The 16,155-nt window shown below is 46.7% G+C and overlaps 1 protein-coding gene across 1 annotated transcript in view; it reads right to left on the bottom strand.

Moving 5' to 3' along the window:
* Positions 1 to 522: 522 nt before the first annotated feature.
* The window catches only part of DNTT (DNA nucleotidylexotransferase), a 39,024-nt gene continuing 23,391 nt past the window's right edge, over positions 523 to 16,155 (bottom strand). Inside the window, exons 6-11 of the mRNA XM_056120725.1 lie at positions 15,961 to 16,084; positions 9,495 to 9,627; positions 8,181 to 8,289; positions 3,483 to 3,728; positions 2,182 to 2,265; positions 523 to 799 (exon numbers count right to left, since the gene is read on the bottom strand). Of these exons, the coding sequence (XP_055976700.1) occupies positions 713 to 799; positions 2,182 to 2,265; positions 3,483 to 3,728; positions 8,181 to 8,289; positions 9,495 to 9,627; positions 15,961 to 16,084 (783 nt within the window). The 3' untranslated portion in view covers positions 523 to 712. The remainder of the gene's footprint in view (positions 800 to 2,181; positions 2,266 to 3,482; positions 3,729 to 8,180; positions 8,290 to 9,494; positions 9,628 to 15,960; positions 16,085 to 16,155) is intronic.

The raw sequence follows: 16,155 nt of genomic DNA, 5'->3' as shown, positions 1-16,155 counted from the left end.
TTACTCCTGGCTCTGCACTTAGGAATCACTCCTGGTGGTGCTTGGGGGACCATATGGGATGCTGGGAATCGAACCCGGGTTGGCCGCGTGCAAGGCAAACACCCTACCCTCTGTGCTATTGCTCCAGCCCCGGAAACCTATTTTCTTGAAGCAAACAAAGTTCCCCCCAGTTGGATCCCAGGCTTCTACCGCTTCCAACACCCCCAGGGCTATGACCCATTTCCGGAAACACTGGTCAATTAATCAAACCCGCTTCCCCCCATCCAGGTCAATCTTAAACTCCTCAGATTTTTGTACACTTACATACTTCAGCACTATTTTATAATATTTGAGTGAAAAAAAAATGCTCCAACATCTTGTTTCATCCTATTTTTATTATTATATACATTAATTCAGCTACACTGTGGGCAGAGGACTTGGATGAGCTTCCCTGGAAACCAGCCACCAATTATAACACTGTTTCTATGGAAAAAGTGTGCTGAGAATTCTAGGCAGTACTGCATCAAGAGCCTATTAAAGAAAAAAAATTTTACATGTGGTACCTTAACATGTTTCACAATGCTTTTTTTCTAGAAGCATTTTTTAATGCATTTTCATAAAGCTTAAAGACTGTAATATTCCCAAGACATCTTGCACTATCGTAGGAAGCATAATTTATTTTACCCAAAAATGGAGAAAAAGAAACAACAAAAAATGTTAACAGCTTCTTTTTCTAGGCGTTTCTTTCCCATGGATCAATGTAATCCAGTCCCAGATGTGCAAAAATATCTTCTTCACTTTCTGCTTTGAGAAATATCCTCTGAAAGCATAACAAGAAATATGTACATTTAGATATTTTTGTGAAGCATTTCAGAGCCCACCAGAGGGAAATTGTCAGAATCAATTAGTGTCGAAACAGAGCACCCTGCTTCTGATCATAAAACACTATCTTAACTGACTTAGGGAATTTTTAATTATTTCTCAACCCTAAATATGGTACTTGATAAGTTACAGTAAAGTCATGACAGCTTTAGATACTCAGCTAAAGATTTTTGATATTTTTCCTGTCTCGAGTTACTGATCACAACTGTTCATTAGAACAACCTGGGGCAGTATTTATAAAAAATAAGCTCACTGGAATCTGAGCTTATAAAAATCCTAGTTCAGTGAAATTAGAATATCAAGAGTTATCATTACTACTTATAAACTCTGGCTAGGTAGTTCACTGGGTACCCAGAAGTATGTGCTCCTGGTATGGGGAAGGAGGAAAATTACAAGAGAATAGCTGGAATTCTTGCTGTGACTATAAGGAAAGAGGCTCTTTATGGAGACAGCTAAGTGGGAAGTCTGGACTCATGGGAAACTAATCGGAGGGAAACTTGTCTGATCACGTGGATACAGCTTTACCTGAAGTGGCAATCTGTTGACACATATATTAGTTAGATTTCTTTTTTTTTAATGTCCGAGTATTGGATCAGCATCCTGCCACATATCTGGGGCAGTTCTATTTAAGCAAACTCCATTTTGTAGTCAAATTGGTCCTTTCCCCAAACTCGTGGGGGCAGGTCATATTCATAGTTATTTCTTGCCTCCTGCCCCCTCAAGGGTGTGTAGTGTCCTAGGCCCTGTACAAACTGTAGACCTTAGCATTTGTGATTTCAGCCATTGTGTAGTGAACACTTCGCCATTCCTAAAGCCATTTTTGTGTTTAGCTGGGACTTGAGTTTGGATGGTGAGCAGATCAAAGCCAGTGACTATCAACTGATGCGGGAGCCTGGCTGCCAGCAGGTGGCGCTGCAGCTCAGGGCTGCTCTGTGGCACACCTGGCAGGAGATGCTCAGTAGTGACCTCAGTGGTCACTTAATATGTTTCTGCCAACTGCCTTCAAGGATGTTTGTGGTTGTGGCTTTCTTGGTTTTCTTTGCAAACACCAAGAGTCAACCAAACTCAAGGTATGCTCACTGCTGGAACGGTTTGGGGACCCCAACTAGCTCATCATCTTTGACTCCTATCTTTTGGGGGTCCGTTCACAGTCAGGTGGGAACTCTGCTCCCACTGGGATCTTTTCCCCTGCTGTGAGTACCAGGAACAGGTTATTTGGTAAAGGCAGCCAAACCCAGGCACCAAGGTCAGTTGCAGGAAGGTTCTCCCGGGAGCCTTGGGGATGAGGGTGGAGGCTGGCCAGCTCAGAGAGGAAACTACCTTGGTTTTGTCATACAGTGCGTGGTTGTCCAGCATCATCTTCCGCTCGTGGGTGGCGTAGCGCCGGAGGTCTCTCTCAAATTGCTGGACAGGGGATAATTAGAGCAAATTACTCTCTGGTCTACAATGGCTTCAATATTGGATGTTTGGAAACGCCCAGACAGCATCATGAAGTATCTGTCTCTGCTAATCTGCCTCAGCCTTGCGCTTGGGCACTCAGGTCAGGCTCTGGAGGCAGGAACCCGAGTGGTTTTGTGCAGAACTAGCCTCAACCTGCACCTGGAAATAGGAGGTATACAGCCAACGTTTGTTCAATGGATACCCGAGTCACGTGAAGATTGCGTCCAGAATAAAATCTAGTTGAGGGTCAATGTTGGTTAAATAATAGTTTGTTGCTTTAATAGCAGTATTGTCAAAGAGTTCAGGGGAACCAGAGCCCAGCCTGGCATTTGTTCCCATCAGGCTGTGCGTGTCCAAACATGCCAGCTAGCCTCTCTGAATCTTAGTCAAAGAGGATGGAGGAAATGCATGTATAAGGTCCCTGAATGTGCTAACAGCCTCCCAGGAGAATTCATGAAAAGGACATTCTGAGCCCCGCAATAGCATCCTCTAAGATGAGGGATGGTCACTCTGGAGCCTCAGAGAGCAAAATCCGCAGCATAAGAGAGAACAGGGACATTTGGGAAGGGTGGGCGATAAATCACATCTTTGTAGTGCATTTTTTTTCATTTGGTGAGGTGGGTGGGCCACAATGGGCTGGGGGTGGTAGGTCAGATGAGGTGCCGGGGACTGAACCCAGGATAACTGCATGCAACTAAATGCTTTACCCTCTGTGCTCTCTTTCCTGTCTTGAAGCACATTTTCCACTGAGAAACGGATTCCAAAAAGCCTTTGCAGGTGGGACTGGGGAAAAGTGTGTGGGGTAACTGCGCCCCCTAGTGGTAACAAGCCATTTCGCGTTTCTAGGAAGACCTGGAGCAGGAGACTCAACTTTCCAACCCCCAGTTCTGTTCCCCAGGGTGTGTCACAAACAGCATGAGTGACAGGTCGCTTCCCAGCTTCCGTCTGTTCAGAAAGGGACGATGCCAGCCCCCCTCTTCCTTAGGGTCGGGTCAGGGGTGGTGGTGTTGAAATCGTTCTGGCCCAAAGCAAAGGCATCATCTGGCATTGAACTGCGGGTCGAGGATAATGAATGAGTGTTCAGCCTTCCACCCCGCCTGAACCCCAAGACTCATCTTATTCAGAGTGTCAGTCAGCTGCTTGGGAGACACTGGAGGCAGGGGTGGGGAGGGGGAGCTTACCCGGGAGCCAGTCCAGCCCAGCAGGGCGAAGGCGCGGCACTCGTAAGGGCACACGACCAGGTCCACGCGGATGGCCTTCCAGGCCTTCCCCTCCTGCTGGCTGGCCTGCGCGCCGTCCACCCTCGGATGGTGCAATTTTAAAATCAGAAAACATTTTGCGAAATGATCTAAAGCATCCACCTTCCTGCTCGGTGTCTTGAACTTTTCAAACGTCGACTCCACAAAGTCGTAGTATAGAAGCAACCCCTGGAAAGACACAGGTGCTGGGTGAGACCCAGGAGAGGGTCGGCGACCAGCGACCGCCCCGTGGCGTCTCCTAAGGGGCCCTCACGAAGGTTTTGCTGAGTTGGGAAGAACCTGGGAGCGTTTCGTCCTTGTCAGGGGAGGCCTCTGGAGTATTGGGAGAGGAAGCTGGAAAGGATGTGACCTCCCCTTTGGCTGGGGGGGGGGGGGGAATTTAGCAATTAGACACACAGCCAAGGCCACCTCTTGGTAGAGCTACCCAAACTCCTGGGGAGGGGAGGGGAACAGGAGAAAACACCAATTTAGCTCAGCAGCTCCCCTTGAAGAACCGCCCATGCAGGAGGCAGCAGCTGGTCACCCTCTGTGCTTTGCTGCAGCTCAGCCTCCCTCCGGAGGACACTGGGTTCTTTGGGCCCAAGGGCTGAGCCTGGATGCTCAACCCCGCTACTGGCCAGGGCGACTCTATTTCTGGTTTGGTTTTTGTTTTCCAAATTAAAAAAATTATTTATTTATTTGTTTGTTTTAAATTGAATCACAGTGAGACACACAGTTAAAAGGTTGTTCATTATTGGTTCCAGCCAATAATGTTCTAACAATTTTCTTTCAGCATTGTACATTTCCCACCACCTTCCTGGCTCCCCCATGCCCTCCCCCCACCACCTCTATGGGAGTCACCTCTCTCTCTCTCTCTCTCTCTCTCTCTCTCTCTCTCTCTCTCCCCCCCCCCTCTTCTTTTGGGCATTGTAGTTTGCAATACAGATACTGAAAGGTTATCATGAATATTCCTTTTCCTTTACCTACTTTCAACACTCAGTTCTTGTCCACGGTGATCATTTCCAACCATCATTACCTTTATTGTCGTACTGGTCCCTTCTCTATCCTAACTGCCCTTCACACCACCCCACACCCCCAGACACTAGTGTCAAACTTCCAACCGTTGACCATTCCTCCTGGCTTTAGATATTAGTCACATACTTCCCCCGCCCCCCCTTCCCAGAAGCTCTTGACATAAATTCTCTTTCTCCGAGAGATCAGGGCCCTGTGTGGATGGGATTAGTGAGAGATGCCAGTTCCGAGAGGCGCCTGAGCAGAAGGCAGCCCCAACACAGCCAGCCTGCTCCGAAGAGCAAAGATACAGCAGCGACAGGGAGAAATAAGAAATCCACTGCTCAGTGGAGGGAGCGAATAACTTAAAACAATAGGGTATCTTCAGGTCAGATGTCCTCCAGTTTATCAGAAGGACTAGAGAAAGGAAGGTTGAAACAAAGTTTGCCGGGTCCTATCCCCAGAGCAGGGGTGAGAGGTGTAGGAGAATTGGCATTTTAATAAGTTCTGGGTGTGGGAGCCACGTATCTACTTTTGGGGCTCTGTTCAGTTTTCTTCTTCTTAGAAATGTCTTTCTTCTAAAAAAATTATTTTTCCCCTATAACACCCAAATACAAATACATTGTTACAGTTGCACCCAACTGAATGCTTGAAGGGGGGGGTCCTTTTCTCTGGCTCATCTCAGAAGTGGGAGCTTCTTGGTCCTAGGGAGCTCCAGGAGCGCAGAGAATCAGAACAGAATGTCAAAAGGTCAGAGGGAGCCACAGGGAGGAGGTGGCAAATGTTGCCGCAGATGCAGCTGAGAGCCACCTTATTAGGGTGGGAAACCGTCAGGCCTTTGGGTGAACTGACTCTGGGCACCGCAAAGCAGCCTTTGGATCAACGCTTGAATTTGTGCATTTGAAAGCAGGCTTTTGCTTTTAAACGAAAACCAGGCTCACTTTGAGGCCAAATCTGCACCCACATCCCCTCCCCTGAAATCTCCGCTAGACGGGCTTCCTCAGCTCCCTCGAGTTTGCTGACTTGCCTCGCGTGGGGTGACAGTCGATTGCTATTAGACTAATGAGCCCAGAAACCTCTGTTCTGAATTAGACATGGCGATTGGTGGTGTTGGGTTTTTTTGTTTGTTCGTTTGTTTGTTTGGCTTGGGGGTCACACCTGATGGTACTCAGGACTTAGTCCAGGCTCTGCACTGAGGGTATCAATCGCTCCTTGCATGCTCAGGAGACCATACGGAGTGTGGGAGGCCACACCTGGGTCACTGTGCAGGAGGCAGGCACCCCACCACTGTACCGTCAGTGAAAGGCACCACCTGCAGACTCAGAAGGCCGCAGGACAGGGTGTACCCCCCGCCCCAGAACTGCTATATCTCCCAACACACCTCCAATACAGTGCTGTGTCCCATGCAGCCCTAAACCATAACTAACCTCCCATACCTCTCCCACCCCACTGTACCCCCCCCCCCCCCCGCTGTTTCTCCCTGTGACCCCCTACCCTACTGTACCGCTCCCTGCACACACACCCTGCTGTCCCTCCCACCAGCCACTGTCCACCCCCCCACCCCCGCCCTTCCACCCTGCTACACCTCCTCCCTGTCCCCACACCTAACTGTCCTTCCCACCTGCCCCCTACCCTGATGTACCTCCTCCTTGTCCACACACACACACACACACACACACACACACACACACACACCATCCCTCCCGCTGCCCTGACCCTGCTCTGCCTCCTCCCTGCCCCCACCCACCACTGTCCCTCCCTCCCACTGCTTCTGGGCACCTCCCCTTCTGGGCTCAGGGCTCTGGCATTCACAGATCCTTCCCTGTGCCCTTCGGCCCTTTCTTCCCTTCTCTCGAGCCCCTGGAGGGTCTGGTTTTCTCGGCCCACGCCCACAGAGCTCCCGGCCCAGTCGGGGTCATTTCGTTCCTGCAGGAGACTGCGCTCCCCTGGGGCTGGAGGAGCCCGGAGCCCCCGCGCCGCCAACCTGTGGCTGTCCGGGTAAGTGAGAGGGTGAACAGGCTCAGCTCCCGGCTCCTTCCTGGCTTTCTCCTGAGAGCTCTGGGCCAGGGCTCAGCCTGGCTCGGTACTGGACCACCCTGCCCCACCTGCCCCAGGTGTCTGCAGACCTGAGCCCGGCCGCCCCTGCTGGAGTCCAGGGCGGAGGGCTAGGGCGAGGCGGCACGGGCTGGCCTGTGGCCAGGACTGGGTGGGGGAACTGGGGGGCGCGAGCTCCCGGAGGGGAACAGACTTGTTTGGGTCCTGGTTTGTAGCCTTGGGCCTCGGGGATGCGCTGGGACCCTCGGCGGAGAGAGGTGCCTTCCTGCCCTTGCTCTTCCTGGGTTGCAGGCAGATGCACCACCGCTGGCCCAGGGGCCCAGGGGAGGAAGGCAGGGCGCCCGGGCAGCAGTTCAGATGTGGGGGTTTGAGAAGCAGGACCCTGCCACGCCCACCGCCTGCTGGGCCCGTGAGGGGCACCTACCACCCCTGGCTGCCGCTGGTCCTGCTCTCCTGGGCCAGGCCCTGAACCTTTCTTCTTTGGGCTTGGGCCCTGTGAGGGACAGAGGGGGCTTGGGATAACCCTGGGTCTGGTGCCCTAGGGGGGGGTGCCTTCTGCTTTTCCATGCTCCTGGCTCCAGGTTATGTTTTTAGCTCTTGTTTTCACTGTATCTGAGATAATCATTCTGGTCAATGGAGAGGGAATGTGGCTCTTCCCCAGTGAAGACTGGATCCCTCAGAAGGATGGAACAGGAAAACACCAGCATCCCCCACCTCAGGGCCCACTGGTATCTTTGGGAAAAGACATTAAGGTGAGGTCCTATGGAAGCTCTAGGGGTCATGCCTAAGGGGTATCCTTAGCTCCTCTCCTGGGGAAGAGGGTATCCTTCGGTAGGTATAGGCTCCCCAGTGGGAAAGGGCCTGAACCTTGAATTCTGCTGGGCTCAGTTCACCCTCCTTTCTTCAGTGCATCCTTTCTTCCTGTCTTACAAAGCACCGTCATACCTTTTCTGTGTCTTAGCGGAGACTCACCCCACCTCCTACCTGTGTGTGGCCCAGGCCTCCTGGGTCCTCACAGCATGTGTGCTGTGTCTGGGTGCTTGTGTCTCTGCATGTCCAGGGTAGGGATACAATGCCTTTGGCCCATTTTGCAAAAGGGTGAGGTTGTGTTAACAAGGTATAGTCCACACATTGATTTCCAGATGCAAAGAAGGTCTCATCTGCTGTGGGGTATTGTATGGGTGGTTGCAAATAATTTAGAATTAATAAAGATGGGAGTTGGAGAGAGAATACGATGGAAGCAAAGTTGCTTTACTCACTTGTTCCATCCCGGCACCGCACACCACACAGTCCCCCAGGCAGCTCTGGAGGACCCTGTGTAGTCCTGGGATGGCCAAGGGTCTGAGCACTATCCTCGAATCCTAATAGTGGGCCCAGGGCCCCCATGCATGCACCTCTTGAAAACTGCCCCAACCGAACAAAAACAAAAACAAAACAAAACAACAACAAAAACCTGAAGGTAGACAAATGAGTCAATTCATGGTCTATATCTTTGCAAGGAAAATAGTGAATACAGTTCCAACCTGGTAATCGGAGGCTTGAATATCTAATCATCTCCTCTTATCTTTCTCTTACCTTCCTTTCCAACACATTGATCACTTGAGGTAAGAGTTGGTTCTCCTCTTGTTCTGTTGTTCCTGGACTGGTAATTAGAAAGTCTACATCATGTCCAGTCTGTTTGCCCCTGATTATATAAAAAATAGTAGGAAGTGGAATAAATTAGATTTTTAGCTCTCAAGTCTTAAAATCCACCTTTTTTTCCTTATGTTCTTTGTTTACATTTATAGCTCATGAGTTTTTTTTTTTTTAAGAAAACTGTCCTTGGTTATCAGCTCTTGATCCTTGAAAAATAAATCTACAACACAGATAAACTATGGGTAAAAACTAACAGAGGGGATTGTTTCTTCTACACAATCACAAATGCACACACAGAGACAAGAATGACAAGAAAATCAAGGATTGTATTCACACAACTCAATTGGAATTATGCTCAGAATAAGGTTTTAATTAGATTTGATCTTCTCCCTTTTCCTTGCTCCCTCTCAACTGGCTTGCCAGAATTGGTGATAGCTATCAGCTCTGAGGGCAAGAGGGAGAGCTGTAAGAGGGTGCCAGTGGGTAGGGGCTGGGTAGGAGAACTGGCTTCCTGGAATGTAGGCCTCAACTGCACACATCTCCAAGAAAGGATCATTCACTCATTCATTTATTCTTTGTCTCAACCAATATTTCTTTTTTTTTCTTTTTGATTTTTGGGTCACACCCAGAGATGCACAGGGGTTACTTCTGGCTCTGCACTCAGGAATTATGCCTGGCGGTGCTCAGGGGACCATATGGGATGCTGGGAATCGAACCCGGGTCGGCCGCGTGCAAGGAAAACGCCCTACCCACTGTGGTATCATTCCAGCCCACCAACCAATATTTCTTGAGTGCTTACTGTATGCCAGGCACTAGGCGCTTATTATCTTGGAGCACTGAGCTTTAAAGCCCTTGTAGGCAAAGCACCCAAGCAGATAAATTCACTGGCAGCTGTTTAGGGACCACCAAGGAAGGGTATCTTGCCCAGCCTGGAGGAGGAGTCAAGGAAGGCTTTCTGGAGAAGGTGGCATGTGAATTGAGTCTTAGCATGAGTGGTAGTCAGCCAAGTGACAATGTGAGGACAGCCGGTCTGAGCAGAAGGTTCTCTCTGAGCAAAGTCACAGAGGCAAGAGCCAGTTCTGTAGGTGCCAAAAAATGACAAAAGACATTTGGGGTTGCTGGAGTGAACCATGAGGAGAAGAAAGTAGGAGAGTCCCAGGTTACTCCGGGCTTCATGGGTCATGTTCCAAAGCCCATGGGGGCCAGGAAGCCAGTGTTGATGAGGAGGGGGCAGACACAGCCCCCGTGATTTACCTGCGGAACCCTCCTGTTATGGTGATGAAGGCATCAGGCAGAAATATCCTGACGGTCTCTTTAACCAGCTCGCTGATGGCTTCTGCTTCTGCCCTGGTCACACAGCTGACAAGGTCTTCATAGTAGAGGAATCCTGAGAGGGCAGTGGACAGGTCAGCGGAGGCCATGACAACTCTCCACGGGAGGGATCCTCCTCTCACAGTTCCAGTGTGGTCCCCCACAACCATATTTTCTCATGCCCTCTTGGCTGTGACGTCCCCATGGAAAGAGCCATGGTACCCGTGGCTCTTTGGTGTCTAGAGACTTACAACCTCGAGACTAGGAAAGAGATGGTGTTTTTATCTCTCTAGAGCCAAGATGTTCAAACTTAAGGAACCAGTCCTTGGTCAAAAAGCCTCTCCCTCTTCTTTTAAAAAGATAACGTATAAAGACTTGCTATGGGAAGACTCAACGTTGGAAGGTGAAGGATCGAAGAGAAAAAAATTAAAGTCGAGAATAGGCAGAAGGTAGGTGTACATCTGAGATGAGGTAGGGAACAGCCTTGGGGGTTGGCTTGTTGCAACTTTGGTCATGAAGAAATGAATTCTCAGAGCTGCCGTGATGAAAGACAGGTTGCTTTGTTTTCCCACAGATCCATGAGGAGTGGGAAGAAGATATATGAAGCCCAAGGATCACCTAATTATCTCAGTACAGGATTATTCTTTTTCTTTCTTTTTAAAAATCACACTCTCTTTTTTGTTTTGGGAGTTTTGTTTGTTTGTTTGGATATTGAGGCTCATCAGGTAGTGCTCAGGGTTTACTCCGGGCTCTGTGTCCAGGGAGCTCTCCTGGTATAGCTCTGGGAACCATCAATGGTGACAGAGATTGAACCTGGGCCTGCAACATGCAAAGCATGTGTGCTTTTTCTCCCCAGTACAAAGTTATCCTCATTTAGGCTCACAAAAAATGATTTGTTCAAATTCTGTTGGGGTCCCTTTTAAGAATGGGCAGTTCTGATACCATCAGAGCAATATAATCTATTTGGGCAGTGCTTTTATCTTCACCCTCCATTGTACTGAGATATAAATGATGACACTTTGATATATGCATACATTATAAAATGAATACCACAACCAAATAAACTGATGTGAATGGAATATTATTTAGCCCTTAAAAAGAAAATTTTCGTTCTTTGAATCAGCAGGGATAAACGAGAGCATTTTATGATCGTCAAGAAAATCAGGAACGAAAAGACAAATATTGCATAATTTCATCTATATGAAATCTGAAATATTGAGTAATTTCATCTGTATGAGGCCTGGGAAGTTAAGTGTAGAGTACTGTAGGCTAAAGGGGTGCAGGGGGAGAAGGAATAAAGAGGAGATGTTGGTGAAATGGTATAGTTTTAGCTATACATGAGAAAAAAAGTTCTAGTGAGTTCTTACAGCTTGGTTACTGCAGTTACCTATACTGAGTGGTAGGGATGAACTTTGCAAAGAGAACATATATTAGTTGCTATCAACAAAACAGTGATAGGAAGAACAAGATCTTTTGAGGAGCTTGTCTTCTTTCTTAATGTTTTACCCTCTCTGGCCTTCTGGAATGACGCACAGCAAATCTTTTATCGTTGTTTCTCACCTCCATGGCTGTGGGAGGCAGGAGGCTGGGAGGCCACTTGGCTTGAGCATCTGGGACACAAAGTTCTTAGATTGCATTATCTTTGAATGGGGACAGTTGCAGAATGTGGTGGGGGGGCACGAGGGTGAAGCAAAGATGAACTTCACAGGCACACATTTCCACCGTGCCCAACACCAAACCACACTGCTTATAGAACACTATTGTTTTGCTCTGTTCAGCCCTATAACTTTCTCCCTCTCTCTGCAAATGTCACATTTTCTTCATTGCAACATGGTATTTCTGTGTGCAGAGAGTTGGATCTAGAAAGTAATATTTCTGTTCTGTAGTTTCAAAGTTGTGTTATCTGAGATAAATGTATTCCAGTGCAGAGTTTCTCAGCCTTTCCCAACTGTGGCCCACTCTGACTTGTTTCCTTCCCATGGCCCCTCAGCACTACCAGTTGGCTCCCTAGTTTGGTGTTGTAGCCCCCATTTACTTGGAATATTCTGGGGGCCATAACACCTCTTTGAGAAACTGTCCTAGAGATCCACAGCATTGTGCCTGTGGTTAACAAAATTCTGTAATGCTCCTGTTAATGAATTTAGTCCTGTCCTGTCCTATCCTCCCATTGTTCATAGATTTGCTTGAGCGGGCACCAGTAATGTCTCACAACAAATTGTGAGACTTGTTGTTACTGTTTTTTTGATTATCGAATACATCACGGGTAGCTTGCCAGGCTTTGCTGTGCGGGAGAAGTATTTTTGGTAGCTTGCCGGGCTCTCCGAGAGGGGCAGAAGAATCGAACCCAGGTCACCCGGGTCGACCGCATGCAAGGCAAAATATCTCTTAAGTAAGCAAGTATCAGGCAGAAGAGATAGTACAGCATATAAGGCATTTGCCGTGCATACAGATGACCCGGTTTTAATCCTGGGAATCCCATATTGTCCCATCAGCACCACCAGGAGTAATTCCCGAGTTTGGAGCCAGGGGTAACCCTTGAGCACCACGAGGTGTGGCCCCAAAACAAAACAAGTAAATATTTGCATCCTCTGAACTCGAATATTATGCTTATAATGAAAATACTGATAATTTGGACTTCATTAAGCATAAGAACTTATGCCAGATAAAGGGCATTATTTGGAGAATGAAGAAACAATCTACAGAATGGAAGAAGACATTAGTATTTTATATATTTGACAGAGGACTTATGTCCAAAACGTAAATGGAATCCTATAAATTAAAAACAAAACAACCTACTTTGAAATGAGAGGAGGTATTTTGAACAGGCAACTATTACCACAATAAAAAATTAATTTAATTTATGAAGGCCGGAGGAATAGCATAGAAGTTGAGATGCTTGCCTCACATATGACCAGCCTGGGTTCCAAGCACCACAGGAATGATCCCTGTGCACAGAGCCAGGAATAAGCCCTGAGCAGTGAGGTCCCAAAACATAAAAATAAACAAAATCAGTTTATAAAATTAAATAAGTGACATCAATATAGAATGAGAAGCAATGTTCTCTGAAGCTCTTTTTTATTTACAAAAATTGTGAGTCATGATTGATTCTTAATTTACAGCTTCCTTGGTAACAATCAAATCCTCTGTTATTCAAGATAAACTAACACCAAAAGCCATGACCAACTACTATTTTTTTTCTTTCTCCCCCCCCCCCCCCCCCCGGTTTTTGGGTCACACCCGGCAATGCACAGGGGTTATTCCTGGCTCTGCACTTAGGAATTACTCATGGTGATACTCAGAGGACCCTATGGAATGCTGGGAATCAAAGCTGGGTCAGCTGCATGCAAGGCAAATGCCCTACCCGCTGTGCTATTGCTCCAGCTCCCAATACTATTTCTTGAACATGTTACAGGTAGTGAGAATGAAGGTGGAAAGAGAATTTGCTGACCCCTTTGGAAGCAACTTCCTTGCTTTCTGTTCTGGTGAGGAGGTTCATTTAACACAGGGAGCATACTATTGCATTCAGGCATTGACTTCGAGGCCAATGAAACATGAGACTACTCAGGCCTCAGGGACCACAAACCTAGTGCTATTTTAAGTAAAATTGATTTAGGCTTTTCTGTGGCCCATTGATCATCTTTTCAACATGTTAAATTAGCTTATGCTTTTCAGTATTCTTTGTGGTGCCAGGGATCAGACCCAGATTTTCACAAGGCAAGTGCTCTCTATCTCTGAGCTATAGCCCCAGCCTCTCTCTTTGCAGTATTCTAAACTCATTGACAACTTGGTTCTTGAGCACTGCTGCAATCAATGTATGTAGCCAGAGCTCTAGGTGTTGGAACATTATATGACTGAAACCCAATCATGAATCAGCCTTGCAACTGTGAAAAAAAAATTAATTGAAAATGAAAAACTAACTAAATAAAGCTCTTCATATGAGAGAAAGGCATACATAAAATAAGAACATGAAGCAACCTGAAGGCAATTGCTGAGTTACTCGGTGAGTATAGCTACTTTATTCTCTGGTTTGAGAGTCTAATTGGATGACAAAAAGTCCAGTGTACAAAGCCTTATCAAAGCCTCTTCATTCCTGAGAACATTGATTGATATCATGGGCAAAGGTTTTGACCTGAGTCATTGCATTGCCTTTCATTTCAAGTGTCAAAGTCCTTATCATTTTTCTAAGACATTTGCTTACTGTTTTTGTTCATGCTAATTTCTTTTTTAATTTATTTTTTTATTAGTGAGTCACCGTGGAGTACAGACATATGAATTTTCTTGTTTGCATTACAGTCATACAATGATTGTTTACCCATCCCTCCACCAGTGCCCATTCTCCCCGACTAATGTTCCCAGCATCCCTCCCACCACCCCCACCCCATCCCCCACTACCCCACCACACCTCAGCGGTAGAGCATTTCCTTTTATTCTCTCTCCTTTTGGGTGTTGTGGTTTGCAATAGAAGTATTGAGTGGCCATCGTGTTCGGTCTATAGTCTACTTTCTGCACACATCTGCTAATTTTTTTCTCAATGGCATCTCTAGAGCTCATTAAATAAACCCCTCAGGAGCCCAAAATATAAATCCAAAAGACTGGGTATTTCTATTTCTATGTGACATCTTATAGAGTATTGCACTTTTTCAAGTTAGCAGCTTTAGGAGCTGAGTAGGGGTCTTCTGCAGTTGCACTGATATGACCCACCAAGATTTTATTTGCCTCATCTCTCTACTCTTATTTTCGTCACTTTATCAGAAAAAAAATTTTTTTAATCCTCCCTCCATCTCTCCCCACCTCACTTGTTCATCCTTCTCATAGAAGATTCTTTGGCTTTCATATCATTAAAGATGCTGATCACTTTTTCATCCTTTGCAACTAAGAAACCATTATGCTCAAGACAAGTAACTCTGACTCCCTTTCTAACCCCACTTACATTTATGCTGCGTGTTAAAACAAAATGTTAAAATGCATACTTTTTTTGGTTTTGAAGCCACATCTGAGGTTTTCAGGGCTTACTTCTGGTTTGGGGAACCACATGGGGTGCCAGGTATTGAACCTGGGTTGAACACATGCAAAGCAAGTGCCCTACCCACTGTACTATCTCTCCAGCTCTATGAGAATTTGTTTAACCCTGTTTTGGCATTTCTTAATTAAAAAAAAAAAGTTAGTGGAACTCTCCATAAATGGAATTAACCGAGTCATCCTCAACTTCAGGGAAAGCCAGCCAGGCCTTCAGACTTGTGTCTAGGTCTTCTTAGATCAGTGAGTCTGGGTTTGAGGAACCCTGTCCACATGTTCATCATTTTCCTTCTGTGTCCTGATGCTGTTGAAGCAGAACCACATCATACCAGGCAACAAGTTTCGTTTGCTCAATTATTCTTTACTCCCTAGCCCTCCAGCTCTTCCTCCAGGTCTACCTCCAGCTCTTGAATCTTTTCTAAGGCCTCTGTCCCAGTAGGGACCCCATTTCTAAAGGACCATCTTCTTCTGGAATCAGATCAAACGCTCAGGGTGGTTTGACATCTGGATAAAGGAATTCCATCAGCACAGAGTGCCTTTGCTTTCTACCTGCATGATGCTATGGGCTTTACCCGCATGGTCTGATTTGGTAACAATCTTCTAGTACTACCAATCTTTTATAGACGAGGTCACTAAGACTCAAAGATTAACTCCCTTGAGTTCACACAGCTGGAAAGTTCTTGAGCCAGATTTTGGACCCAAAATCTTTTTTGTTTTTAACCACGGCATAAAAAGAGATGGATATTGTAATTGACAAGAAATATGCATTTCATTCAGAGTACCAAACTATATTTCATTTACATAGTTGGTCTTCGCTGTATTCCCAAAAGGGGGGACTTTGGGGGCTTCCATGTTGGTGATACACAGAGATCTGGGGAGAATGGCACTTCTGGAGAAAGTGTGGAGTTTCTGAGCTTTTCCCCCCCACCTAGCTTCAGCACCTCTTCAACTGAGTGAGCTTAGTGACTTTGCAATGAATCCATCATATGGTGAGTGAGACCGTCTCCTTAGTTCTGCAAGCTGCCCTAGCAAGTTAATCACATATGAGGAAAGGGTCGTGGGAATCTCTGGTTTAATTGATCAGATGCACAGATACCCGGGCATACAACTGGTATCTACAGTGAAAGGTGATCTTGGGAGACTGAACTCTCAGTTGGTGGTACACGATGGAGTAGATTGTGTTGAAAATGAACTGAACTGAGTTAACCTGTAGGATAACCAGTTGGGTCTGAAATATTGTGTGCCTGGGAATTTTCCACTTTGGACATTGTTGTTCTTAGAATTCAGAGATCAAATGCAGTTTTCCAAGATTTGAATAAAAAAGTAGAATTAGAGCTATACCACCACAGCCTGATCAGCCCACGACCAAAGAGTGGTATAGGAGACGGTTTACCTGCTTTCTGCATGCTTGTGAATTTCAGGGTTTTGTCTGCCCTTATGTTGCTCAGCGTTCTGAAACCCATCCTGAACCACTTCTCAGATGTCTTCAGTCCCACTCCAAATACAGAAGTGAAGAGCTAAAATGGAGACAAAGGCATGCTTCTGGTTTCTAGAATATTTATTATGACAATAAAGTGATGCTTTCCAA

Source organism: Sorex fumeus, unplaced genomic scaffold (genome assembly GCF_029834395.1).
Source record: "Sorex fumeus unplaced genomic scaffold, SorFum_2.1 ptg000043l, whole genome shotgun sequence".
NCBI lineage: Eukaryota > Metazoa > Chordata > Mammalia > Eulipotyphla > Soricidae > Sorex > Sorex fumeus.
Note: the sequence above shows the minus strand (reverse complement) of the source record. Positions and strands in the feature narration are given on the sequence as shown.